The sequence below is a fragment of the Eutrigla gurnardus genome, assembly GCF_963514095.1.
Source record: "Eutrigla gurnardus genome assembly, chromosome: 18".
NCBI lineage: Eukaryota > Metazoa > Chordata > Actinopteri > Perciformes > Triglidae > Eutrigla > Eutrigla gurnardus.
In genome coordinates, this window is record NC_139929.1 from 16,806,323 (window position 1) to 16,834,251 (window position 27,929).

Genomic DNA, 27,929 nt, shown 5'->3' on the forward strand with positions numbered 1-27,929 from the left:
TCCATTCTGCAGTTTGTAACCACGATCACTATAAGCAGTTTCCTCTGGAAAAAAATATATATAAGCAGTTTCCTCTGGAAAAAAAAAAATCTTAAAAAAATCTTAAATATCCTAAATAATAAAAAGTATGTATTATTGTTTTTAAATCCTGTACTATACAACTGTAAAATAATATACTAATATAATATAATTATGTAATAAAATAAAATAAAATAATACATTTTGCACAAGCACTCAGATGTGTGTAAGTGTCTCTAGACTGTCACTAGACTTTTTAGAACAATTAAGAAAACATTGTTTAATGTCAGAAAACTGGAGAAAACTGCGTTAGTGAATTTTAAGAAGAAGTGATTTCTTCTGAAGTGTTGGTGAAAGAGGCCCAGTGTTACATCGTCCACTAGGGGGAGATGTGAGCTGCCATGAAGAAGAGAAGAGAAGAAGAAATGACGCGAGACTCCCAGAATGCCATTGTGATTGTGAACTGTAGCAACCTCGAGCAAACCACTCTGGTCGGTGTTGGAGAAACATGGCGGCCATCAGTAAATATTTGACAGCTAAAAACTCCTCCATAGCAGGAGGCGTTTTGCTCGTTTTATACCTGCTGAAACGCAGAAGACGGACGGCCAAACGGGAAGGGTAAGTTGACGGAAGTATTGCCTTGAAACGCAGATAACGCGGCTTTCGGGAGAGTTTGTGACGGATATCGCGATGCTAACTAGCAGCTGTTAGCTCCCTATTCTGAAAGCCGTTGGAAAGCGACCTGTCGCCGGGTCACTCATGAATTCACCTCTGTGTTTGTGAACAGGCAGCTCCTTATTCTGCGCACTTTGGCCGATTTGCTCAATCCGACCAGGCCAAATGCCAGTAAAACTCCAGTTTAACAGACAGTTTAATTACTCAGGACCGGTTGACACATGTAACTTTCTAACTAAGTTTCATCATGTATGTGAGTGAGCGCGAGCTCTCCGCCGTTTTCTTCCCATCTCTGATATTGTTCTAACAAGTGATTAGACACGCAAACTCACTTCGAGTTTCTCGAGCAAACACTCGTCACAAATACCACAAGTTACCACTCAGTTGGTCAGAATCGTTACAAACAACTTGTGAAATAATTTTAATAATACACGATTGAAAACACAAATATGCTTCTGTCCACTATCTCTAATATTAGCGAGTGCATTAGAAAAATCTTTAATTCTGAAATCTAATCTAATCTAATCTCGAGAGTATAAACTATGCATGATTTTAGCTTTTTGCAAATTTGTTTACAGAGTTTTGCAGCCATATGTCAATCCTTGTGTATGTAATACGATTTTTAAGGATGTAAAATATATTCAAAATGCATACTGAGATTGGTGAATGTGTTAAATGGCAAATTTGAACGTTTACATGAATCTGTAAATGTTAAGACAAAATAATAATGTACAAAATGTAAATGTGTACATGGAAACAAGGCTTCATATAGCTCAGGTCTTCTTATGTGTTTACTACACTTCTGCTCTGGCAGAGATCTGCAAATGAGCTTGGTGATGCTTTATATCGAGGCCCTTATGCCCTGATTGTAAGTGTTAGTTAATAGGTAATGAGGCTCTCATAAGTCATATAACATGCTTATTAACATTGTGTGTTAATACGTCTATATAAGTGATTAGCATAGCATTATAAACATCTTTATTGTTATATTATAAGACATTTCTAAGCTTATAACTCATAAGAAAGTAGGGCTATAGCTATCCATTATTTTTTAATTCCATTGATTGAGTGATCAGATGGAAAAATACTTTTATTTTATTAAAGAACTATAATAAATGTGCAAAACAGAAAATAGGACGAACAACAGATTGTCCATTTATTTATTTATTTATTTTTTAAATCTACATTTTTATAGCTTGAATTGAATACATTAATATTATCTGACATAACTAAACTTATTTAGTATTTTGAATTGCTATATCACATTCTGGTGGCTTTCTCCCATGAAAACCATACAATTCAGACTTTTAGGAAATACTTATATTTCCTAAAATACTTGCTTTGATTTAAAAAAAATATATATATTTATGTATTATACCTTGCTTGTTGGTAGTGGTGGGAAGTTCAGCACATGATAATTCCCTCGCTAATATCTATATTATTATATTAATACTAATATATATTTATTTTTCAAACAACTATATCTAATACAGTCTCTCACAAAAAAACAACATTTTACAAGATTACATCTGAACAGTGTCCCCTCACGCCAAGACGGGTCCGGGTTTCAGCTTCCTTCTGTGTGGAGAGTTCACCCTGTGTTAGTGTGGGTTCCCTCCCACAGCTCAAAGGCATGCAGGTTAATTGATAACTAAATTGCCCATAGTTATGTGAGTGTGATTGGTTGTCTTGGTAGTCTCTACATGTCAGTCCTGTGAGAGTCTTAAGCCCCAGCCCCCCCCCCCCCCCCCCCCCCCGCGGCCCTGAGCAGGATAAATGTTGATTGATAATGGATGGATTGTTGCATTATAATTTACCTGTCAACAATACACATTTTACTGAATCGTGCTTGAATGCATGGGAGCTTAGTGCTTTCTTCTGTGCTTGAGACTTTCCACACCAATGACATGGGGTGTGTGTGTGTCTGTGATGTTACTGTCTGTGCTGCTATGTGATGACATAAGGCTGTCATGCGGCACACGTGTGTAAACGTGGCAATGTCAATTATTACCGTGCATCTCTTGTTTTCAATGCCAAAATATGAAAGATGTATCGCCACTATTATACTGTACTGCTCTTATTGGTAAAGCTTGTGGGTCTTCACTGCCCCTTTCCACTGACAGACAGCGTTACTTGGATATTAAACCTGTCTCATTGGTCCTGATCAGTCACTATGCCCCGCCCCCGTTGCTACTTCTTCAAGCTGTCAGAGCTATCATGTTAATGAATTTTTGGAAAAACAGAAAGCGTCACCAACGCGATCACTCGTTAAACCCAAACACAGATTGTTTGTAGCGGCCATTTTAAAACTCAAAATCCAACCTCTAAATAAACGTCAAACACATGTGCTTTCTGTCATTCAATCGACACCGACTCTGTTGTCTCTCAGCGGCGCACTTACCTTTACTTTACATTTACTGAACCACAGTCGTTTTCATGCCTGCTCCATGGGGAGAAAACAACCGTGTTTGTAGGCTGATGTATTGATTCACTTATTTAATTATTCCGTCCACTGTAGCGAGTGAAGGAAAAATACCTGTAGTGAAACTATCTATCTATCTATACCGCTCATTAATACAGGTGACATGCAGGTGAGTAGATGGAGCAAATTATGTTGTTAATTTTGGAAATGACTCAAGTTTCTGGAGTATGATGCTACGAGCTTGGCACGCCTATTTTTGGGCAGTTTCTCCCCTTCTTCTTTGCAGGACCGCTCAAGGTCATAAACAGAGTTGTCCTGTAGCCACTCCTTTGTTATCTTTGCTGTGTGCTTAGGGTCGTTGTCCTGTTGGAAGATGAACCTTCGCCCCAGTCTGAGGGCCAGAGTGCTCGGGAGCAGGTTTTCCATCAAGGATGTCTCTGTAAATTGTTGCATTCATCTTTCCCACGATCCTGACTAGTCTCCCAGATCCTGCTGCTGATAAACATCCCCACAGCATGATGCTGCCCCTGTAGTAGGGGTGTGAATCTTTGGCTTCACTTCGATTCGATTAACGATATAGTAGTTGGCGATTCGATTCAAGGACGATTTTTTTTTTAACGATTCGATTCGATTCTGTAACTTGTAACCAAAATTCTATATCCATGAAATAAACATCCAATAATGAGAGTGCGACTTCTTAAAGGTGAAAAAATAAACAGACCACAGAATTACTTATTTAACATGATTTATTCTATAAAAATGTAGTCCTGCATAATATTTTATGCTGATTACAAAAATGTAATGCTCAGTTATTTTGAACATTTTTCAATAGGCTACATGCTGGCAGGAGCGAGAGTGTCTTAAACATATTAAAACATTAATCATAAGTAAGAATCACGATTCATCCGATTAAATGCATTTATATCTATTAGTGTTGAAGCCAAAACAATTCATTCTATTTATTTATTTATTTTAGCAGATCGATTTAGTTGAATCGATAGGACTGACAATCGGTTCATCAGTTAATCGAATGAATCGTTACACCTCTACCCTGCAGGGATGGTTTTGGCCAGGTGATGAGCGGTGCCTGGTTTCCTCCAGACATGACGCTTGGTATTCAGGCCAAAGAGTTCAATCTTTGTTTCATCAGACCAGAGAATTTTGTTTCCCATGGTCTGAATGCGTCAGGTGCCTTTTGGCAAACTCAGGTGCCTTTTACTGAGTCGTGGCTTCTGTCTGGTCACTACCATACAGGCCTGATTGGTGGAGCGCTGCAGAGATGGTTGTCCTTCTGGAAGGTTCTCCCCTCTCCACACAGAGAAATGCTTGGGGATCGGGTTCTTGGTCACCTCCCTGACTAAGGCCCTTCTCCACGCTCAGTTTGGCCGGGCGGCCAGTTCTAGGAAGAGTCCTGGTGGTTCCAAACTCTGTGTGTATGTGTTTGTATGTGTGTGTGTGTGTGTGTGTATATTATACCCCACTCTACAGTTATGTTACTGTTTTTTTTTAATTACAAAAAAGTACACTTTTTTCTTCCCGTGGTATCGAAAATTAGTATTTTCTGGGTATCGGTATCGACTTTAAATTCTAGTATTGTGACAACATGGCAAATGTTGTGAATACTTATACATTTGCCATTGTTTTTATTTTTAACACATTTGCAAACATTTTAAACAAAACGTTTTCACTTCATCATAATGGGATATTGTGTGTAGTAAATTAATTTAATCCATTTTGGAATAAGGCTGTAACATAAAAAAATGTGGAAAATGTGAAGCATGAATACTATCGGATGCACTGTATATTAACGGCCACCAAAGTAAAAATAAAAAGTTACTTGTTGCTGTAAATAAATCCATCCATCCGAGATAATGACACGACATAGGTGATCAATTTTCTAGTCTCAGAGCAAACACAGTTTGGATCCATAACAAGTGGGATGGACTGGTAGTCGTTCAGATTATAATCGGAGCACTTGGTCTTGGTCAAGATCACAGAAAATGTATCGCATATTTTCATTTCGATTTCATGCAGAAATAATTATTTGGGTGACCCATGCATTAACAGCAAGACACAGATGTAATGGATGAGAATGAGAATTGGGTGAATTGTTTTAATATCTGACATTTGACATTTTTTAGTGACTGTTATCTTTATTAGTTCCATGTTGAGCCCACGATTTTTGAGTAATGGTGGAGAGCTTGTTTAGGAAGACATTTCACAGTAGTAGTAGTTTCTACAGTACATCAGTACATTATTGGACCCTACACCCGATGTGGTATCGCTATCGATGCATCCCTACCATGCGTAGATACATACATAGTTGGCCACTGTCTAATATCTGATTTGATTGTTTTTCTGTCTTTGCAGTAGGAAAGGAGACTCAGATCTCGTGCAGAACAATGAGGTATGTCAGTCTTATTTTCATATATATCGGAAGCCAAGGAAGTTTTCATAAATGTGTCATAAATTAGCTGTAGTTGTATCACAGCCCAATTTTGCTGTGTCTTCATTCAGAAAGATGGCAGAAAAGACCGTGCAGCAGTGGACAAGGTTTTCTTCCGCCGAATCATGCAGATTCTGGGGATCATGGTACCTCAGGTTTTCTGCATGGAGGTATGACTTTGATTCACTCTTTTGTTAGTGTTGTCCTTACCAGCAGTCATCCACATGTTTAAAACGGCTCCGCAAATTAAACCACAGACAGACTGGAGTGTAGAAAAGGTTGTATGTTGTTTCAACATTTTTTACATTCCATTCACAGCTTAAGGAAGGGCCCTCTGATTTCCACGATGCTGAAAACGCAGACGGAATCGCAGAATTTGACAATGAAAATGGAATCGACTGTAAAATGTGTCTTTTCTATGGCTAAGTCAAAATCTGCAAATCGATGAAATGTGTTGAAAATATGCTCTTAAATGATAAAACACAGAATTTAAAAAAAAATTCATGGAAAACACAGAATTTCGTAAAAAAACAACAACAAAAAAACGGAATCTGGAAAGAATTAAAAAGGATTTCATAGGGCCCTACCTCAAGATGTGTTCACACCAAATGCGAAGCCAATTTTTCGCCTCATGTTACTTTCCTTGTGTTTATTCGCAGGATCATTTGTGTCACTGGCACTAAAAGAACCGGAGAAACACCCTGTGTTTTATTACCTTTGTGTTATATCATTACATTGTAAAAAAAACTGAAAGAATGGATCATTCCTTTAAAAGAAGGCTAGCGTAGGAGGACTGTGTGAACGTCTGCTGTAATGTGATGGTAAATGAAGGAAAACATCATTGTGACTGGCTGTAGAGAAAGCAGAGCCCTTTAACACAGATACATCAGCTCCATAAGCCAAGGTCAGAGCCACATAGCTGGTTCCATTCAGTCTTATCCAATCAGTTTAGTTGATATGAGCAGAGTCAAGGTCAGCAACTTAAATGATTTTATGATCTGCAGTGGTTTACAGGCTCTCCTAACTACTCTCTGTGGTTCTTGTCTTTACAAACAGACTGGCTGCCTTATCCTTATCGGTGCCATGTTGGTGGCCAGGACCTACTGTGACGTATGGATGATCCAGAACGGCACCATGATAGAAAGGTCAGACTGGCGTTGTGCTGAGAAAATAATGATTGTACAGTTCTAAATGTATATTGTTTTTTTATTTTGTGACCATGTAGCAGCCATGACGACCTTATCAATCCTTGATATTAAATACATCCACAACTGACTGCCAGAACTATGAACTGTACAATGCAGTCTGGACAATCCACAGATCCAGTGACCTCTGTCATATTTCATAGACAAGATGCAACACTCTGTCAGCAACTCTGAATCTGATCGGCAATGTGATACAATTGTGGAGATTCTGGTGGCAACATTTTGTGTTCGTCAAACTAGTTAAGGAAGACCAATGAGGAGGCCATTGAATTAGTCCAACCAACAGGAGAGAAACACATCAGCTTTATACCTTGTTCAGACTTTTGACGTTTGAAGTTGTAGCATCAATGCAGCTGAAACACTTTTTCTTACGTAGGATTGTATTGTAAATGGTTGGGGTGTTCCATCATGAATTGCTGTTTGATGCTTTGCAGGAACTGATGGCTTTGTTTTGATTCTCCACAGCGGTATTATAAGCAGAGACATCGGTCTATTCAAGAAGCACTTTTATTCCTACATTTCAGTGATACCAGGGGTAACTGTCCAACACAGGCTTCTCATAGAACTAGAAAATACACTTTAAAACACTAACTCTGTGGTTTAACATCTTGTTTTGTAATAGAGTGGTGCTTTTTCATCACTGACGCCCGGTTCACACTGGACGTAGAATCGCTGTGAAGTGTCACATTATGTCAATTGCTGCATGAGCAATAGCGGGGGGATCGGGGAAAATGAAATGAAACACAGAAAAAATAGACCAGACACACAATGAACCACTAAAGATTGCGAGCTGGCTGCGGACCGCTCCAAATATCGTAGCGCTTTGCCCCGCTTCCGCTTCTGGTGTGAACCCGCCGTTGCCGTCTGAGGTTGACATTCCCCTTCCGAGCCATTACACTGATCACTGTGTTTCATCAGGTGGTACAATGAATGCTGTTGGCATAGCCTGCATCAACTGGAAAACATTTTCATGTAGAATTCCATTCAATTTATGCGTTTACCGAAATGTGTAATTCTGTCACTGCAAGTGAAGTTCTGCTGACGTTAGTAAACCCTTATCAGGAATGATCTTGTTCCTGTGTCAAATTTTACAATTATTAAATAATGGGAAAAACTGTCCATTACAAAGCATTTCCTTGCAGAACAAAAACAATTGACATGGTAGGCTTATCCGCTTGAAAGTTGAATTAATTAATTCAGTATATATTCAATCTATATTTATATAATATGATATCACTATTTAATTGGACAGGCTTGAATAAAGCTTAAGTCATCTTTGGATAAGAGAATAATAAAGCCATATCTGACAGTCTTTCTTTAAGGCTTACCATCAAAGGATTTGAAGGCTAACGTGTTTTTCTCCACAGCTGACCAATATTCGTCCAAAAAAAACCTGTTTTAATAAATAAAATGAAAATGGATATCCATAAATTGAATGGTATCCTGAGTTCATTTGAGTCAGGGCTCCACTGTTACCGTCTGTTTTGTAGCTGTTTGGAAAGGCTGGCCCAACGCAGTTTTTTACACTGACTCTCCTCGCCATGTTTGCTCATCTTTGTGCATGTTGTGGTTTTTCAGTGCAATTATCGGTCGCTCGACAAAAGATTTCAAGACCTTCTTGTTCAGCTTTATCAAATTCATGCCACTTGTAAGTGTGTTTTTTGTTAACTTTTTATTTAATTTTGTCACACTCTTAAGTGTGATCTTAATTGCTATATATGCAGAATATTATATCGTATCACATCTGTAGTTCATACTCCTGAACATAGTTTTCTGAAAAGTGTACAGAGGAGACCTGATATCAAAAACACTCACATTTCTGTCTTCTAATTACTACATTTTTGGTGATGGTGGATTATATTCATTGCATCCTTCCATGCATGTAAAAAGAAACTAGGGTTGTCAAATGATTAAAATGTTAATCAGATTAATCAGAGTGTAGCTGTGGATTCATCAGGGTGAATTACTATTTTGTAAATATACCCCCAAAATTCCCATTTTCTCTGTATATTGTTGTGGGAACAGAAAGATAATGACTGAAGGCGTATATGCACCAGAACTTCAACACCTCAACAAATAGGGATGTACTGATACCACCCTTTTTTAGTACAAATACTTACATTTCAGTACTGATATGAGTACTTAATAATACCATTACAGTTCTAACATTCATCGTTGTGTTTTCCTGATACAAACGGAGCAGTTTGCAGTAGAGAATATTAATAAGTAACTGTTTAAAGCTCAAAAAGTTAAGAGTCTCAGAGAAGCAGCTTGTCACTTAAAGGAGAATAGTGCTGGTCAGCCTTAAAGGTCAGCCCACCTTAAGGGTTCCTGAGCCAGAGTTGTTTCTAACTTTGGTGCTAACTCTCTTCACTTTAACTATCAGCTGGCTGACAACAAGACAGGAACTAATATCATGGACACTGCACTGCTGCATTCACAGCATGTGTTACGTTGTAACAGCTGTAGTACACCGGTGAAACCCTCACCGAGTCTAGCAGCAGACACACAGCTGACGAGTTAATTCCACAAATGAATCTTCCTGCATTAACTCTTTAATTTTGACAGCCCTAAAAAAAAACATCATCATTCAGCATCTTCATTATTTTGATCTAGCATGTCTATCACTGTACTCTTGTATACATTGCTTCAGTATGAGATGATAAGGCTATGTATATTCTAGATGTTTTGAATTGTCAACAAACCTCAAGAATATTCCATTACCAACGTTGTGTTAGTCTCATTCTCTATACTTTATGACTCCCTTACCCAGTAATCGTTATTCAACTTAAAGAGTAGCTAAACCCTCAAACCACTCATTTCAGCTGAAAACCAATTTATCTGTTTGTATAAATAGTGTTGTTGATTGATTCAGGCCCAAATCTAGACATTTAAGTGCAAATTATTTGAATTCTTCATGTTGAGTTATAAATATTCATAGTGATTGATACTGGTTGAAACCCAGCTATTGACATTGAATTTTACTATTTTACTATGGAGTCAGTCTGTAGACGATGATCAATGTGACTGTGTCTTACTCCTGCAGGTGCATGTTGATAGTTTATTTATTTATTTATTTTTTCACCTTCTAGAGGCACCTTTTGAATTTCAAAGCAGGAGACACTTCAGCTGAGACTCTGGGGTTTAGTTACTCTTTAAAAACATCTCATAAATCAAACAGAAGAAAATAAGGGACTATTTTCAGGGGTGGATTATTCCACATTTGGTCCTCTAGAGAGTGTTTAGACGATGCATGTGGGAGTCTGAGTCATAATAAAATTCATGAATGAAAAGAATCTCCTTAACAGTGAGGCTCATTAGCACAGACAAAGAAGATACTTCAAGCTCTGACACACACACACACACACACACACACACACACACACACACACGATACTTGTTAGTAGATATATTCACTGTTGGTTTGTTGACAATAAGAAAAACAATGATTATCTCCAGCATAATTCTTTAAATTGTGAGTTTACATTACATACTAAATGTTCTGTTATTGCATGTTTTCTTCATCCAAAGCTTCTAATTGAAAACAAACCAATCAGCTTGAATATTCTTAGGATTCACTGTCACTTGTACTGAAGCAAAGGGCCCTTGTTGGATGATGCATACATTTGTGTTATTTGTGTGACTGGGTCATTCCAGATTGCCTTGGTGAACAACTTCCTGAAGCTGGGACTATACGAGCTGAAGCTGCGTTTCCGTGAGAGGCTCACAAAACACTTATACGACCAGTACCTGCAGTAAGTACGAACACTGCTTTCTCATCATACCAGATCTTCTGATAATGTCATCTTTTATGTAAGTTGTTAAGAGAAAGACGGAGAGAGAGAGGTAGATTTAACATGGCAACGTTAAATTAGACAGACATTCACCATTAACGTTATTCCATATTGATTAATGTTGCATGGTATACTAGAAAAGTATTTTGATCGTTAAAAACGGTACAATACCGATGCTGCTGCAGTGCTGGTGTCAGTATCAGCAGCGGCCCATTAAAACAAGGAAAAAAAAAAGGTAGAGAAAACACTGAATGGTGTATTAAGACTTGTACACATTCATTGTGCTTTAGCAGCACCTTATTAAGTTTTTACCACTGAACTTTGATGACCCTGGTGACGTACGACCATCAAACATTTGGGAGGGACATTCTTTTAAAAAAGCCTTTCCCTCCATGTTTTTGATCGTTTGAAAAGTCCTGGTGATTCTGTGGTTCTCCCACTGTTAAGTCACAAGTAGACAATGTGTTTATTGTATGTTTCCTGTGTTCTTGCTCTTCAGAGGTTTCACCTACTACAAAATGGGAAACCTGGACAACCGGATAGCCAATGCAGACCAGCTGCTGACACAGGATGTGGAGAAATTCTGCAACAGTGTGGTGGACCTTTACTCAAACCTCAGCAAGGTACCCAACGTTGTTGACCCAGCATTATTTAGAGTTAATATGGAGTGGAGTGCTGTGTAATGCTTGTACACCAAACGTAAACCATGTGTTGTGAGGCATGAATGAGGCGAATATGAAATTTGCCATTCACATCTTCACACATGTTGATGTATTTCCACTCAAGCGAGAAATGAGTATGACGCTATGTCTAAAACCTATGATTATCGTCCTTATGTTGCTGAATCAGAAATGGTTACCTGATGTATCTGAGACTTCACAACATGTACAAAGCAGCAACCAGGTTTCAACCATGATGGATGAAACCTGGTTGGTGTCTACATGGAGGGAAGCCCCGCCTCCGCTCTGGTGCATGAAGCCAAGTGACGAGAATAAACCCAAATTATCCCGTGGTTCAACCCAACACATACATCATTATGACGATCATGAATGTCCACTTCTCATGCTGCCTTGGAAACAGCAGATTTGGGATGTCGAGCTGTGTACAGGATCAATGCTATTTTCACAGTGCTCCTCTGATTGGAACAAGTGTCACATAACTGATATCATGAGCAATATATACCAGCTGAGTTTGAACAGAAGTTTTCAGGGAAGCTTGGAGTATTAGTTGTAAATCTGTCTGTCCTATGTGTGTCTTGCAGCCTCTTTTGGATATTGCTCTGTACCTCTTTAAGCTGACAAGTGCCATTGGTGCTCAGGTAAGCAGCTTATCTCCTGCATGCTCTCTTCAGTCTATGGAAATACAACGATCCATCCTCTGAGGAATAAGGTGGAACATGAAAGGTGTTTAATTACCTGAAATAAGGTTGTAAAAAGAGCTCAAAGGCAAAACTAATGTTTTTCATGAATGTTTTTAGTGAAGCAAAGGGGAATGCCAAAGAAATCAAATCATTACTGTAAGCTGTGTGTAAACCACATCAGTTGCTCAAGCGGAAGTGACTTTGTTCTGTCCACCCCCCTCCCCTAGGGCCCGGCCATAATGATGGCCTACCTACTGATCTCAGGACTGTTCTTGACCAGACTGAGAAGGCCCATTGGCAAGATGACTGTCACTGAGCAGCGGTACGAGGGAGAGTACCGCTATGTCAACTCTCGCCTCATTACCAACAGGTAAACGCAGTAACGACTGCTCAAACACAGTTACTGTACAGCTGTCTACCACCACACTACATTCATGTTGTTTTCTCTTTCTGCAGTGAGGAGATCGCCTTCTACAATGGGAACACGAGGGAAAAACAAACCATTCACACCACATTCAAGAAACTGGTGAGTCATAGTTAAGCCTTGTTTCCCACTGGGACTGCATTAATCATTTATGGATGTCACCTCTGACCACAGCCAGTATCTGGTTGGTGTGGTTGGGCTGAAGAGTGATTTCTGTACTTCTTTTCAGCATGTCTTGTTGTGCCAGGCAGATTCCAGAAAGCAGGTTTTGTTAAAACTCTCAGATTGTTAGCCCTGAGGGATACTCTGGGTTTCAGTTCCAGAAAGAGAGTGAGCTTTCAATTGTATCATGTGCTGAGGGAAGCACAATTGATCCGTAATACTAGTGTAGCCACATCTTTATCAAATTCAAATATCAGTGTTATGAATTAAGTTTCAAATTATTACAGCCCTTTATTTTTTTATTGCTCCCAAGTTAATTTCACCCTGCCGAGGTTGTAGCTGAAAGAATAAAGCTATAATATTGTAACCATGAGAATCCATCTAAACAACACATAAAATTATTAATCCACATATGTAGGTAATTATAGTAGAAAGATGAGGCAGAAATATTCTAGGCCTCTCAATTTACATTCATAGTCATTGATTTGACTCCTTTCACAGTTTAAACTGTTATACTTTTAATCTGATTATGCCTTCACCATCTTTGTATTTGTGTAAAATTATATCTGAGCTTGATTGGTCAATAGGTGGTGCTTTGTATGAGTTGATCTGTTATTTAATTTATTTGGCGATGTAACTGGTAAGATGTGAATAACCATCATAACCCTGAAAACTGAGGGTTAAACCTGACGTTACCTGCTTCTTACAAGAGGCCTCAGTTCTTTTGAACTTTGAAAACGGGTATAGAGACATCCCAAAGTTCTGTACTAACATTGTGTGTTTTCCAAACTTCAGAATGTGAACATATTTATTTTCTCTTCCAGGTGGACCACTTGCATAACTTCATCTTCTTTCGCTTCTCCATGGGATTTGTGGACAGTATAATTGCCAAGTGTAAGTAGAAATCTTGTTTTTATCTCTCAACTAGAAGGATGGAGTCAACAAATTAAGTTCCACCAGTCCCGAACTCAAACTCTAATTACGACCAAATTTTCTGATACCATTAGACTCAGCATCTTTTCTGAATCTGTCCAAGGGTCTCGTGTTATTCATCCAACACATAATCCACCAAAGTGGAAGTGTTGAAGTTTTATTTTACCGTTTCTCAGTAAGGTGAAGTGGACAGAAATGGAAGAATGACATTCTCTTCACAAACACAACTTCAATTCAACACAGAGCTTTCTACAGTTACTGTGGTGTCTTTCTGTTTTTTTGTAGCTTTGCCTCATCAACTCCTCACTGAATTTATCATCATTTAGTGTATTTTTGTTCTGGAAGCCTCTCTCCCTGCTGCAGTACCACTCTCCACCTGAACCGTTACTGTGGCGCTGTTTTACAAAAAAGGTTAAAGTTATCAAAGAAATTGAAATAACTCAGGACATCAGATTACTACATGCTATGTTAATTTTGAATTAAGAAATTTCAACATTTTTAATTGATAGGAAAACATTTTTTTCTTAGCTTTAGGGGGGGTTTAGCTCAGGAGGTAGAGCGGGTTGGCTGGCAACCGCAAGATTGCCGGTTAGATCCCCGGCTCCTCCTAGCTAAGTGCCTGGTGTCTCTGAGCAAGACACCTCACCCCGATTGCTCCTGACGAGCTGGCTGTCGCCCTGCGTGGTTGACTCCGCCGTCAGTGTATGAATGTGTGTGTGGATGGGTGAATGTCAGTCATTCCTGTAAAGCGCTTTGGAGAAAAGCGCTATATAAATGAGGCCATTTACCATTTATATTTTAAGTTCCATGTCCTGTCATTATTATTCCCTTACTTTTCCCTACGTTTTGGATTGGCGCTGTGGTATGGTTGTTCAGATATTTAGGCAGGGTAGCGTAACAACACTAACCAGCACTAGAACTGGAGCAACTGTGCTTCAAGATAGCAAAGGGCATTTGTATTTGTGTTAATACGAGCAGTAGCAGTTTGTGAAAAAACAAATTCATAGAATGAGGCCAACTGAAAAACTGTGATTGTTGTGTCTTTTTTCTCTGTTTATTCCATGTCGACATGCTGTTCCTGTGCAGACGTGGCCACTGTAGTAGGTTACTTGGTGGTTAGCCGGCCATTCCTGACAGCGTCACACCCTCGACACCTGCACAGCACACACTCTGAGCTGCTGGAGGTTAGAGAAACACACACACACACACACTAGTCCACCTCAGTAAGATCATGTCCATCACTGGCAAAACATTATTTTTATATTTAACTAATGTGATTGGACCTGTGTGACCTGTAGGACTACTACCAGAGTGGGAGAATGCTTCTGAGAATGTCCCAGGCCCTGGGCAGGATTGTACTGGCTGGCCGAGAGATGACCCGCCTCTCAGGGTGAGTAATACAGAAAAGTAAACAATCGCCCTTTTGCCATGTCAAGAAGATATTTGACTTATTTTCCAATAAATGTATACTATTATTATTATTATAATAACATTAATATTAAAAAAATATTTTGCCCATCGTGGTTTCATGGCAGCATGCCCTACATGTAACAAACACTCATGACATCGGCACACGGGCGGACTCACACTGGTTGTAAATATTACTTAGAGCTGCTTTACCTCTGAGCCACTACTAGCCTGTCCCACCATCGTAAAGTGTGTTTGTTTTTGTGTTAAAACAGCATTTTATCTAACAAAATGTTCTGCTTCGATCCACGTTCACTGCAGTCAAACAGTTCACTGAACACACCTGCAATAACAGGGCAGTCTAGCACAGATCTCACAGAACCACAAGTTGCGTTTACTAAACCACCTAAGTGTGATTATTTTATAAAATAGGAAGACAGAAGGTCAAAGCAAAGCAAACCTAAATAGAAGCTTTGAATGTTTGGGTCCAGAACCAGTGATATGTGTGGAGGTCAGACCAACTAAATCTAGGTGATACTGCTGCACTAGAGGTAACGCTCCACGTCCATAGAGCCGGTGTGCGATGCCAGGGGTTTGCAAGCCCAGATCCTGCCGCTGCCTGCTACCATGCACCCAAACTCTTTGTTTCAAGGCACGGCCACCAGATGCTCGGCAGCTAGTTCCCCTCAGGTCTGGCTGAGGAGCAGTTAAAAAAACGAGTGTGTCGTAATCAGTACTTCAGATTGATCTTCAGGTTGATCTTCAGGTTGATCTACATTTCCAGTGCTACTGTCACCATAGAAATGAAAGAGGTAGACATTGTGTAATAAAGGTAGGCCTATCTCACAGCACAGCTGCTGTCTACAGCTCATTATAGTATTATTCATGAATCACAATCGCATTTCATACTTGTTAATGTGTAAAACTGGGGGAAACTGTAAATGAGAACAGCTATTTTGCAATGTTGCATTTAAACACAGGGAGCAAGAGGGACAAAATGCAAAAAGTATCTGCAACACACAAAAAAGCAGTTTTTCTGTGTTGTGTGTAAAAACCAAGGCAGTAACAAATTACATTACATCATCGTAAAGGCCAAGTGGCAATGATAATACACCCATTAATACATTTACAACTTACGAGTTTCACAATTCAGAGACACAATCTCCTCCATGAAAACAGAAACCCGGCCTGTAAAGAGTGCAGCAGCAGTGTCGGTTAGCTACATCCTGTACATTTGCCATTAGAATGAAACATGCTGAAAGCTAAGACGGGAAGAAATGAGATGGAGCTGGGATTCTGTTGTCATGATTTTAGTGTGAATTTAAGTTTCATGTCCACAGATTCACATCTCGTATCACTGAACTGATGAAAGTCCTGAAGGAGCTGAATGCTGGCAAATATGAGCGTACCATGGTGTCCCAGCAGGAGAAGGGTACACATGACTCCTAAGCACAGAAATTAGTACCCATGTCACATAACTGCTGTACATTCAGCCTTCACTGACTTGTGGTTTATTGCATTCACTTTAGACTCAGACGCTGCAGATAAACTCATACTGGTGCCTGGAAGTGGTCAAATCATCAACAGAGACAACATCATCAAGTATGTTTCTTGTATTCTGACCTTGAGTATACATGACATATTCTTTTCTTCTTTCAAGCGCTCAGCTTTAAAGCAACATTTATTTTTATTTTGCAGGTTTGACCATGCCCCGCTAGCCACACCCAATGGAGACGTTTTAATCAAAGACCTCACATTTGAGGTAAAGCTAATCATTCATCACCATATCTCATTCATACAGGCTACCTAGGTTTGCATGAAGAAATTCCTTTTTTGAAATATTGATTATGGGGTTTTTTTTTTATCATGAGCAGGGCTTTTCCTACATAGAGAGTTATGAGGTAATGCTGTGTCGCAATCAGCACAGTGCAGCCTGGAAAAACCCTGATTATGCAGAGCTGAGCACAAATTAGTTGAAAATCGGGAGTGTGTTCTAGTCCTGCTCGATTTGTAAAGTGTTCTGAAATAACATTTGTTGAGATATGACACTATAAATACAATTTAATTGAAACTGAATGACGACTGACTCCAACATGTCATCGTTCGTCTGCCCTCTGAAGGTGAGATCAGGTACCAATGTGCTTGTGTGTGGACCAAACGGCTGTGGAAAGAGCTCCTTGTTCCGGGTGCTCGGAGAGGTGAGAAACCTTGAATAATTTGATCTGTAAATGAATGTACACGTGTTTTTTTTCTTCAACATATAAAGCAATTATATGTCTTTTGAAAGCTCTGGCCTCTGTTTGGAGGAAACCTGACAAAACCGGAGAGAGGGAAGCTCTTCTATGTTCCTCAGGTAAAAATCACCACCATCGATTTTCCAGCTGTAGCTTTTAGACGCAACTATAAACTACACAATCAAACAATAATAAAATGAGTGGTGTACTACACTGAGTATTCAGAGGTAAACAAGCACAATGTTCAAATGCAGGAATTCATGCAGACCTGTTTTGTTTTTGTCCAGAGACCCTACATGACTCTGGGTTCTCTGAGGGACCAGGTCATTTACCCCGACACCCATGAAGAACAGAGGAGGAAAGGCATCTCTGATAAGGTGGGACACGACACTCCCACACACTCCCATTGTCTGTGTGTGTGTTTCTGATTACATGCATCCTCTCATCTGTGTTCCAGATATTGAAAGAGTACCTGGACAACGTTCAGCTGGGTCACATCCTGGACCGGGAGGGCAGCTGGGACTCAGTCCAGGACTGGATGGATGTCCTCAGTGGAGGAGAGAAGCAGAGGATGGCTGTAAGCACTCACTAACTCCTCTTCAGAGACTGTATATTTCACTGTCTATGTAGTGATGACTGGTCTTGGCAAATGATGAGTGTATGTTTCTCTTTGTGTAGATGGCTAGACTGTTCTACCACAAGCCCCAGTTTGCCATTCTGGATGAGTGCACCAGTGCAGTGAGTGTGGATGTGGAGGATTTCATCTACAGCCACTGCAGGGTGGTACGTAATACAAACATACAGTACATCTCTGAGAAACGAGGCTTACCGCTGAGAAAAACACTTCAACACAGTCTTACTGTAGTCAGCCATGTCTCTGGGGCGGCAGTGGCTCAGAGGAAGAGCGAGTTGTCCTCCGATCGGAGTTGTCTGCTCTCAGATCGTCACTGAGCGCTGATGTTATGTGTTACTTCCTTCTCCCACATGTTCTTCTTGTTAAGTCCGAGTCCTGGGTTGGTCTGTTCTCGTGCTTTAACACTGCCACTGGGAGAACACTTTGGATGGAGAACATCCTGTTTGTTCTCCTTGCTCTTCAGGCGGGTAGGCAGGGCTGTGAGTCTTTGTTTGCCGGTCTCCAGTGCCTCTGGTTACGGAGAGTTTGGAGGACTAGCCTCTCATAGCTGGCTAGGGGGGGGGGGGGATCCTGCTCCTTATGCTTTTCATCTTGTAGCCAAGCGTCTCTAGGAGACGTATATTAAGGAAAGAGTCAGAAATCCTGACCCTCACAGTGTTTCCAGTGTTCTCCAGGTGTACATTGATAATGTTGCCGAATCAAGTTGCTGCGACGCGTATCCTTTCGATGTTGTTAGTTGTTTTTTTTAACTGTCTCATACTATTTGTGTGTCCCCTGATCCACAGGTGGGCATCACCTTGTTCACAGTGTCCCATAGAAAGTCTCTGTGGAAGCATCACACGGTAAGGACCGACTCTCATCCATGTCCTTCTCACTTCTACTGTAAATACCACTGCAGTCGGACAAACACTGAGCAGATTTAGCTTTTTTGATTTTGCGACACCTGAATAAAACACATCCACATGACTAAGCAACGTCCAGAGCTAGTGATTAAATACTGACCATGACTATTTATGTCGGGGAGCTTGTACTCGACACACTCTGTAAGGACGATGACTTAGCATGTTATTCAGCTGTATAGTCTATTTTATTATGTTTCCATTTGTGTTACTTGTGTAAGTAAGACAGATCTCAGTTTCACCTAGTTTGTACTTTGTTAGAACTCTGCTGCTTCTCCTGATTGTGTGTTTTATTCTGTCATGAAGTATTATCTCCACATGGACGGGAGAGGGAACTACGAGTTCAAGCCCATCACAGATGAAACAGTGGAGTTTGGCTCATAAGTCATTGCCGATGCCACAAATGCACTGCTCTGATAAAAACCAGTCCACTAATTATTTGCACTTGAGATGAACGTTCTAGAAATGTTTTAATCTTTTGTTTTCTTTTTTGTTGTGTCATTTAAATCATCACTTAAATCCTGTCTAATCATTCATTTGTTTAGTGCAATTGTAAAAAAGTTTAATTTATATTGCCAGCTTCTAGAATTGTGTTTTACACATCACCGTGTTTTAGGGAAGGTGGAAATAAACGGTTTTAATCATCCTTGCACGTGCAATAATGCCTCACAGTAAGAGTAAAGGAGGTGAGCTTGTAGTGATGAACCAGCTCCCACAGTGGTCTTTGTCCCTCAGTAAACTGCACACAATGATACACAAGTATTTCTGGACAACTTGATGCTTCCTAGACTTTATGTTGTAGGGTTCCCGTTAAAGTCAGACTCTCCACAGTTAAAGCTAATAGCAGAGTTTCAGGCCTTTTGTGTGGATATCTTTGGGCATTTCTTTTCTTTTTGACTGTTATTTCCAAGGAAACTGTCACCTGGAAGTATCAAGCTATTATCTTCAGCATCATTATCTGAGGATTAATGGAGATTAAATGTCATGTAGGCCTACTCTCTTCCTCCTCTTTCATTTTTGCTCTGTTTATGCCTTCATGCCTCTTTTTCTCAACGCCAAATTGTGATAAAAGAAACATCATGCTCTGGTAGAACATCGCAAGCTCTGTTAGAACATCAGACCCTCTTGTCTCGTGCAAGTGATGTGAATAAACAACTGATCCCGTGTAACTAAATGTGCTTTGTGTTTGGTGTGAACACACCTGAAGTGTTCTCTTCATGTTTTTGAGTTAAACCTGTGTGCCTATGAAGGGACACAGCCTGTTGCTAGGCAGACTTCTATCACTTGTGGCAGCACAGGAAACATTCCTCCAATGACTCATTTCCTCAATGCATCCATGTGTCCTGTGTGATTGTGATGGAGGACTCGGTGTGATATCCTACGTCAGGTTGAACTGCCTGGCTGCTGTGGACTTGAGGCCAGGTCACACCTGCATTGAAATGGTGACATTTTGAAACAAAATAAGTTCAGTTCAATGAAATGTCTGCAACCAGGAGATTTGATAAGAATTTGTGAATTGTTAAAGTGCTGGCTTTTTTTTAATGGAAGTATGCCAGATCAAACAAAAGCAAGTCAAATGATTTATATTTTCATTTTAATGATTAAACATGGCTAGAGAGCTAGAACAACGAGAGAAAACGAGATATTTTCAATTCCAACAATGAATAACGTGTAGCAAATCAATGTTTCCCAATGCGCTTCATTGGACTTCTTTTTAAATGTCTTGTTTATGTTTCCTGAAATTACTAATCAAACTGCCTGATTTGACATGATCTCTGGGGACTATGTTTGCACGACAGCGGTCTTACAAAAAAAATTCCACGTTTAGATGACATTGTTTTGAAAATGATCCGCGTACACGGATCCACAAATCAAACTGTAGTTTGCATGCCAGGCCAGCAGATGGCGATGGAACTTTGTAATGGATGGACCTGGTGCATACGGTCAACCCCAATAAACATGTCCATTCTGCCAATAAATACTTTGTTTTCACAGCACAGTGACGAACATCATGGCAGTATGCAAACAAAAATATTCATTTTGACTGCAAACTTAATACGCATGTATGAAGTGGAGCCGTGACACGGTTACCATGGGAGACGTTTTTGCTTGTTTACACGGCAACACCGAAGTTGGGTATTCGAAAGATTTTGGAATTCTGGACAGTTCAAAAGTTTTCGTTTGCAGCCCCCGAAAACACTGTTGTCATGTAAACGAATGGCCAGAACGTAAAAACTACTTGTGGGTAATCGTATTCTAATGAAAGCGTTGTCGTGGGAACAGCCCCTGGATGGAAAGTGCACTGATGATGACGTCAGTTTATCACTCGTACCTGAATGTGCAGAACCCTCTCATTACTCAACACCTCTGTTTTCTGTCACTGTGATAAACTGTAACTTTAATTTGTAAATGTGAAAATGTAAAGAAGCCGCTTCAGCTACTCACATGATTTTATATGGATAATAATGATGTAATGATCTGACTCTGAACTCAAATAATAAGCCGTAGGAGAAAGGAAAACCGTGATCTCTTGTTTCTTTCTTGAGTGTGAGATAACAAATGTGTTAAGAATGGAGTGTTGTTAATGAAGGTGTGTGATTAGATCTCTGCTTCCTCCCTCAGCTTCATAAAACATTCTTGGACCGGTCTTTGTTTATAAACACTGTTACCATTTGCATGAAATTGACCACAATCTGAGATTCAGAGTTCAAATCTGACTTGAATTAAACTGCAGTGTTATTAAAGAGTAATTATGTGAGGAGTCTAAAAGACCAAATCTCTGCTAGCAGCCACTATATTTCATTAAATTGCAGCCTTATCATAAACATGTAGGACTAATAAACAGAGTAAAGCATGGCATCATAAAGATTAAAAGGGGTTCATCCACTGGAAAGAACCAAATAAATCTGCAGGTAACCGACACACCCACGCATTTGTTCCCTCTTTAACAGGTGTTACAACCATTTCTGTGACCATGAGATTCGGTGACAGATGCCGCTCTTGCAGATTTTCTGCACGTATGTGAAAAACAGCTTTTACCCTTGACTGTTTATCTGAGCAAAAAAAAAAAAACTGATGGTCTAAAACACTATCAACTCTATAAGTGATATGAATTATACGATTATGATAATGATAGCATATTTGCATCCCACTCTCGCCTCTTCCTGCTGTTCTCCTGGAGTTTCGATTCCACGTAATGCAAATATTTATTAGAAATCGTCTGGGTGTCGCTGCTGTTAATGGTTGTTTTTTAAAGGCATACTGTGTGGTGTGAATTAAATTAAAATGTATTTATAGTGTCATATAACAACATATGACACGTTCCACATGGTGCAGGGCTAGAAGATGAATTTCAGAGGCCCAACATCATCAGGAGCGTTGCAGCGCCACATAGTGGAGAGAAAACAGACTGTAGGCAGAAATGTGAGCAGACCAGGATCTTGGGTTCCATCTGCATTTGGTGTTTGTCCTCATTGTTTATGTTTGGAACAAATGAATGGGTTTCCCTGATTACCATGTTTAATGCCGCAGCACTAAGAATTTTGGGGGACTGTAGACTTATGGAAAGTGCATGAATGTGTGTGAGAGTCTTCAAGCAATTTGACAGTGGGACAGAACTAAACCCTCACAGACTTCATGGGAATGACCTCAAAGTGTGTGAGGCTGGATGTTGGAGTCGGACCACAGAAAGCCATTCTGTTGTGATCCCCCAACGCCTCCCCGACTCACTGATCCACCAAGCTGTCCTTCCTCATGAGCAACTCTTCTGTTCCAATGCTGTTCTACGAGTCCAGTCACCTGTCCTGACCTCCACCGACCTTTCAACCAGCCTAATCTATAATCAATCCGTCTACTCTATCAGCCTAAATAACTGGAATTACTTGTGTACGTGTGTACCATTATATGAGGAGATACTGTATATCTGATTACACACTCACATTGTGGGGACTCACCTTTTTAGTTTTTAGCCCAAATGGGGACAATTGCTCATCCCCATAACATAAACCGTTAAATTTTGGGGTGGGATTTGGTTTCGGGTTAGGTTAGAGTATGGGTCACGGGATTGTCTGGGAGCAGTTCTGGTTGGCTTTGTGTAAAAGACCAGGCACTCAACTACAAATCAGACAACCTTATTTTTATTCTTTATTGAAAAACTTTAAAATAAAAAAAATGTTTTTAAATAAAAAATTAATTGTGGTAATAGTCACGGGTCAGTGGGAGTATTTGTTCTTATTAAAAGTACTCCGACTCCTGCTCCAATCTGTTACCGATGTAGCCTCAGGTAAGTATCTTAAAACACTCAATGTAATTTCCCCAATATTCATGAAAACACGACTGTGTTCGATTCCTCTCGCTGTGCTAAAATGAGAAAGCGTGGTGGCCAGCAATGTAAGGAATAATGATTCGATTTGCACTGATCTACACAAAACTGCTGCTCCACTGCCTCAGTCCTACAAAATAAATACATCAAAATGATCTAATAATCAGTCATTGTTATTCATAATCAGGATAGAATGTTTTGCTCCTTTAGATCTGTGCTTAAAGAAACCAACACTAAGAGTTTCTCATAAACGAATATACAGCTCTGTCTTAAAGAAGTAATTATTATCTTGAATTCAAATCACACCCATAATTGTGATGTATCAAAAAAGACTACCAATGAGGGAATGTATTCATATAGCACATTTAAAACAACATGTGACAACAGACTGTAGAGCGTCATGTGATCTGCACAGCGAGACAAATCAATGCAGACTAGTAGAGGTGAGTCAATGAGTCACTCCATATCCTGTTTTTCTGGCAATGCCTGTAACAGGAAGTAATTTTGCAACTGTGGCGAATTTAGTTTCTCTTTGAAAGCGAGCTGAAACAAATCAGTCATGGACAGACGGAGCTGTGTGCTGCTGCTGACCTGCCTCCAAACCTGCTGGCCTCTGCTCCAAACTCTGGACCAAGGTACTGTCCTGCTGTCTGCTCACTCAGAGTTAATCATCAACGTCAGCAAACCACGTGATGAATTCTTATAATTCACATTTATTTTTAATATTTGATCCTCAATTTCTGATGAAGGAAAGCACAGGGAAATGTTACCACCTCGTATGTTTGACTGAATATGTCACATATACGATTAGAAATCAGTTCAATGTCCATTCTACGTCTACTCTATTTCTATGCGTAGGTGTGTGTTGAAACCTCACTAAATGGAGTGCTGTGCTTGTTCACAGCTGCTCTGAGATTTGCTGTGCTCGCTGACTGGGGAGGCGTTCCCTTCCCGCCCTACTACACTTCTCATGAGGAGGCTGTTGCTGCCGAGGTGGACAGGCTGGCCCGGACTGGGGGACTGGACTTTATCCTCAGCCTGGGAGATCACTTCTACTTCAGTGGTGTCAAGAATGTGGAAGACCACCGCTTTAAGGTCAGCTCATAAAAGCAAACACTGGGAGAGTGACACACATGCTACCTTGCAGACCTCTCAGTCTACATGGGTTACTGGGTTTTTATACTCTGAACACAACTGGCTAGAAGCTGGTGAGGGATCATTTCCTTCCCACTCACTCTCACAGTGCTGACTACTGCTGCTACTCCTCCTCCTCCTACTAATACTACTACTACTACTACTGCTGCTGCTGCAGCTGGTGCTACTACTACTGCTGCTGCTGCTGCTACTCCTACTACTACTACTCCTGCTGCCTGCTACTAACACCACTACTACTACTAGGCTACTACTTCTACTTCTACCACTACTGCTGCTGCTACTACTATTATTGCTGCTACTCCTACTCCTGCAGCTTCTGCTGCTGCTACTACTACTGCTACTACTACTGCTGCTGCTGCTATTCCAACTACTGCTGCTACTCCTACTGCTATTGCTGCTACTGCTGCTACTACTTCTGCTACTTATTTTACTACTACTACTACGACTACTACTACTACTGCTGCTGCTACTCCTACTACTACTACTCCTGCTGCCTGCTACTAATACCACTACTACTACTAGGCTACTACTTCTACTTCTACCACTACTGCTGCTGCTACTACTATTACTGCTGCTACTCCTACTCCTGCAGCTTCTGCTGCCGCTACTCCTACTACTACTGCTACTACTACTGCTGCTGCTGCTATTCCAACTACTGCTGCTACTCCTACTGCTATTGCTGCTACTGCTGCTACTACTTCTGCTACTTATTTTACTACTACTACTACGACTACTACTACTACTGCTGCTGCTACTCCTACTACTACTGCTGCTGCTATTCCAACTGCTGTTGCTACTCCTACTGCTATTGCTGCTACTGCTGCTACTACTTCTACTACTTATTTTACTACTACTACTACTACTACTTCGGCTGCTGCTACTCCTACTACTACTGCTGCTACTACTTCTACTACTACTACTGCTGTTGGCAACGACATAATTAACATGGTTTATTGGCAACTTCCAACTAATTTCATGCTGGGAATTAGGCATGGCTTCACAGTAGTCAAATCACACACTATGTTAAACACATACATTTGCTCAGCAACTATGAAAATGCACAGCTCCTACACAGGTCTTTGACAGTTAGTTTTCTCATCCACAGAACACATTTGAAAGGGTCTTCTCGCAGCCCTCTCTGCTGGATATCCCATGGTACCTGATTGGTGGAAACCATGACCACAGGGGTAACATCTCAGCTCAGATGGCCTACTCACACGTGTCCCAACGATGGTAACTATCAAACTACACAAACATCAATAGCAACAGTTCCAGGCAGGATCCCTCCCACTATCACTTTAGTCTGTATAATTTACTGGTATTATCGTCTTTGATTGTTAATGTACATTAAGATAATTTGCTTCAAAAAGTCATCGGGACAACCAACAGTTCTGAATTCTGCATTCTCTCTACTGGCCATCAGGGGCAGACTCCTATCTGATTGTATAGAAATCTATGAGAAAGTGACCCTACTTCTCTCTTAATTTTTTATGTCAGTAGACATTGTAAACACGGTTCGGCACGGTATGGTGAATCTAGGCCTAGTGTGAGTGCCCCCTAACTTCCCAGGGTTGCCATCATAGAAATAAGTAGTAGTAGAAGAGACATTCCTATTCAAATCAATGAAGCAGGATGGTCAGAGCAGTCATGTTTATATGTATCGTTGCCATTACAACTTGCCACATCTGTATAAAGTTAACCAACTTCCATCTCCAGAGTCTCTCTTCCTGATGAACTGCAACTAACAACAATCATCACTTCATGATCATCACATGACCACTGAAACAGCTCAGTGTCTGATCTACCTGCTTGCATATATTTGTATCATATCATTAAGTGTGTTTGTGCCTGTAGGAATTATCCAGGCCTCTACTATGATCTCCAATTTACTGCCCCACACACAAACGTGTCAGTGAGCATCCTGATGATTGACACCGTGGTGTTATGTGGAAACACCTACGACCTGACCCAGCCTTCAGGACCAGAGAACCCCAAAGCAGCAGAGCAGCACTGGCAGTGGATCAGGTCGAAACTAGCCAGCAGTAGGTGTGTAAAATAGACACAGTGTTATACAGTGACACATTGTTTGGCTGGACCAGTGGGCCAGCCCTATAACTGGTCCCATTGGTCAGTCGAGGGACGTAAACCTACGACCTCACCACGGGACTTTCTCATGAAGCTGCAGTAAATTGTACTTTGGAAGAGAGCAGAGTTTAAATGCTTGGCAACAAGAGGAATGAGTGTTGTCTGGAATTCACTCACGTTGTGTGGCTCGTCCCAGGTCAGACTACGTTGTGGTGGCTGGTCATTATCCTGTGTGGTCCATCGGCCATCATGGACCAACATCCTGTCTGGTCAACAGACTGAGGCCCCTCCTGAAGAAGTACAGAGTTACTGTTTACCTGTGTGGCCATGATCACAATATGCAGGTATGTACATCATCAGTCATAAAACGTCTGTCTAATTCAGATTCATCTACAAGAGTAGAAGTCCTCCGTTTCATTAAGAGATCAGTGAAATCACTTCCTTAAACGTAGCTACAGCTCTATCCGATACACAGAGAGTAGAAGCTTTTTCCTAAGGAGCGTAGTCCAGTAGTAATAGTTCAAAGGTTATCAAGTAATGGTCAGATAAAGAAGAGGTTTTAGGAAAGATGAATAAGTTCTGAATTTGAATGCCATAAGCTAATGTTGGGTCTAAGGTGTTCTTATGACAATGAGTGGGTTTATGTACACTCTGACTGAAGCCAATAGAATCTATTAATGAGGTAAATGCTACACTTAGGCTGTCATTTACAACGTCCACATGGACATTTAAATCAATCATTCAGATTCCCAAAGTCCTGCACTACGAAGCATTCAAGTCTAGCAAGCTAACTTCAGGTTAACTCTTCAGTCCTACGATGGTGGTTCACTTCTTAGCTGGTAGATCACCATGGTAACTGATGCTGCACACCTGCTCTAGAGAAGGTCATGTTACATAGATAGCAAGGTTTCACTTAGTCCTGTTTATGCTGAATGACTTATTTCCAAGAAAGTCAGTGTTTTGTGTAATTCTTTTTATAGAGGCTCAGCTCTACATTTCTGATAATGAAATCAACTAATCGCTTCGTTGACAGTGTGAGTAGAGTAGAGTGTTAGCTGACTAAGGATGTCTTTGGTTGAGGACAACCCTGGTATGTCTGTCATTTTGAATACAGAACTTATATTGTCATGAATTTGGTTTTGTTTTTTCTCTAATATTGCCTCAACATCACAAGTACAACTGCCTTTGACACGTCTGTGGCTCCTCTTTCAACAGTTTATCAGAGAGGATGATGGGAGCTCATATGTGGTTAGTGGGAGTGGGGTGGTGAGTGACCCTGCCACCAGCCACAGAGACAGTGTTCCTCCGTCCTGGCAGCTCTTCTCCAGTCCCGTCAATCACACAGGAGGCGGCCTCGCTTACGTCCAGCTCACTGAGCATCAGATGACGGTCAGCTTCATGCAGACTGATGGGAAATGCGTTTACCAGGCAGCGCTGCCAGCACGCACACTCTGAGGCATTTCATCGGTCTGCAGATATGTTCTGCAGCAGAACCGTGTTTTGGTAACAGACTACTCCTGCTCTTCCCCGTCCTGGCGCTGCAATGGCGGAATAAGCTCCCTGCCGATGTGAGGACCGCAGAGTCGCTCGCCAACTTCCGTGAGAGACTCGAAAACCCCCAAAAACACAATAAAGAAATAAAGAAATAAATGCAGTAGGCCTACTCATTGCTTAACAATCGGGCGTGCTTGAAACTTGACCTTCTGAATCCTTATTGTACACATTGTCATTGTGTAAGAGCCTTCAACACAAGTC

At 40.6% G+C, this 27,929-nt stretch overlaps 2 protein-coding genes across 3 annotated transcripts; both read left to right on the forward strand.

The window, feature by feature from the left end:
• Positions 1-489: 489 nt before the first annotated feature.
• abcd3a (ATP-binding cassette, sub-family D (ALD), member 3a) lies at positions 490-20,229 on the forward strand. 2 transcript variants are annotated; one of them, XM_084034104.1, is made up of 23 exons: positions 490-636; positions 5,486-5,522; positions 5,633-5,731; positions 6,618-6,706; positions 7,232-7,301; positions 10,424-10,521; positions 11,060-11,183; positions 11,822-11,878; positions 12,148-12,290; positions 12,377-12,446; positions 13,331-13,400; positions 14,526-14,623; positions 14,738-14,829; positions 16,187-16,278; positions 16,376-16,448; positions 16,545-16,608; positions 16,967-17,044; positions 17,134-17,199; positions 17,368-17,457; positions 17,538-17,657; positions 17,759-17,863; positions 18,500-18,556; positions 18,920-20,229. In XM_084034104.1, exons 1-23 carry the CDS (start codon positions 527-529, stop codon positions 18,995-18,997), a joined length of 1,980 nt encoding a protein of 659 aa, XP_083890230.1. In that variant the 5' UTR covers positions 490-526; the 3' UTR covers positions 18,998-20,229. The 2 variants fall into 2 exon arrangements, with proteins under 2 accessions (XP_083890230.1, XP_083890229.1); XM_084034103.1 differs by lacking the exon at positions 7,232-7,301 and adding an exon at positions 8,345-8,414 and having other exon boundaries at positions 491-636.
• A 3,181-nt stretch (positions 20,230-23,410) lies between these two features.
• Positions 23,411-27,824, forward strand: acp5b (acid phosphatase 5b, tartrate resistant). The gene is made up of 6 exons (XM_084033270.1): positions 23,411-23,569; positions 23,839-24,029; positions 25,195-25,322; positions 25,944-26,135; positions 26,371-26,518; positions 27,390-27,824. Exons 1-6 carry the CDS (start codon positions 23,494-23,496, stop codon positions 27,627-27,629), a joined length of 975 nt encoding a protein of 324 aa, XP_083889396.1. The 5' UTR covers positions 23,411-23,493; the 3' UTR covers positions 27,630-27,824.
• The last annotated feature ends 105 nt before the right edge of the window (positions 27,825-27,929 follow it).

What these genes read in the sequence shown, in the direction of transcription:
- abcd3a (XM_084034104.1), top strand. Translation starts at nt 527, where the DNA reads ATGGCGGCCATCAGTAAATATTTGACAGCTAAAAACTCCTCCATAGCA. An exon ending in CTCAGGTTTTCTGCATGGAG is followed by an intron (nt 5,732 to 6,617) that starts GTATGACTTTGA and finishes CTTTACAAACAG; the next exon opens with ACTGGCTGCCTTATCCTTAT. An exon ending in TTATACGACCAGTACCTGCA is followed by an intron (nt 10,522 to 11,059) that starts GTAAGTACGAAC and finishes CTTGCTCTTCAG; the next exon opens with AGGTTTCACCTACTACAAAA.
- acp5b (XM_084033270.1), top strand. Translation starts at nt 23,494, where the DNA reads ATGGACAGACGGAGCTGTGTGCTGCTGCTGACCTGCCTCCAAACCTGC. An exon ending in GCTCCAAACTCTGGACCAAG is followed by an intron (nt 23,570 to 23,838) that starts GTACTGTCCTGC and finishes GCTTGTTCACAG; the next exon opens with CTGCTCTGAGATTTGCTGTG. An exon ending in GCCATGATCACAATATGCAG is followed by an intron (nt 26,519 to 27,389) that starts GTATGTACATCA and finishes CTCTTTCAACAG; the next exon opens with TTTATCAGAGAGGATGATGG.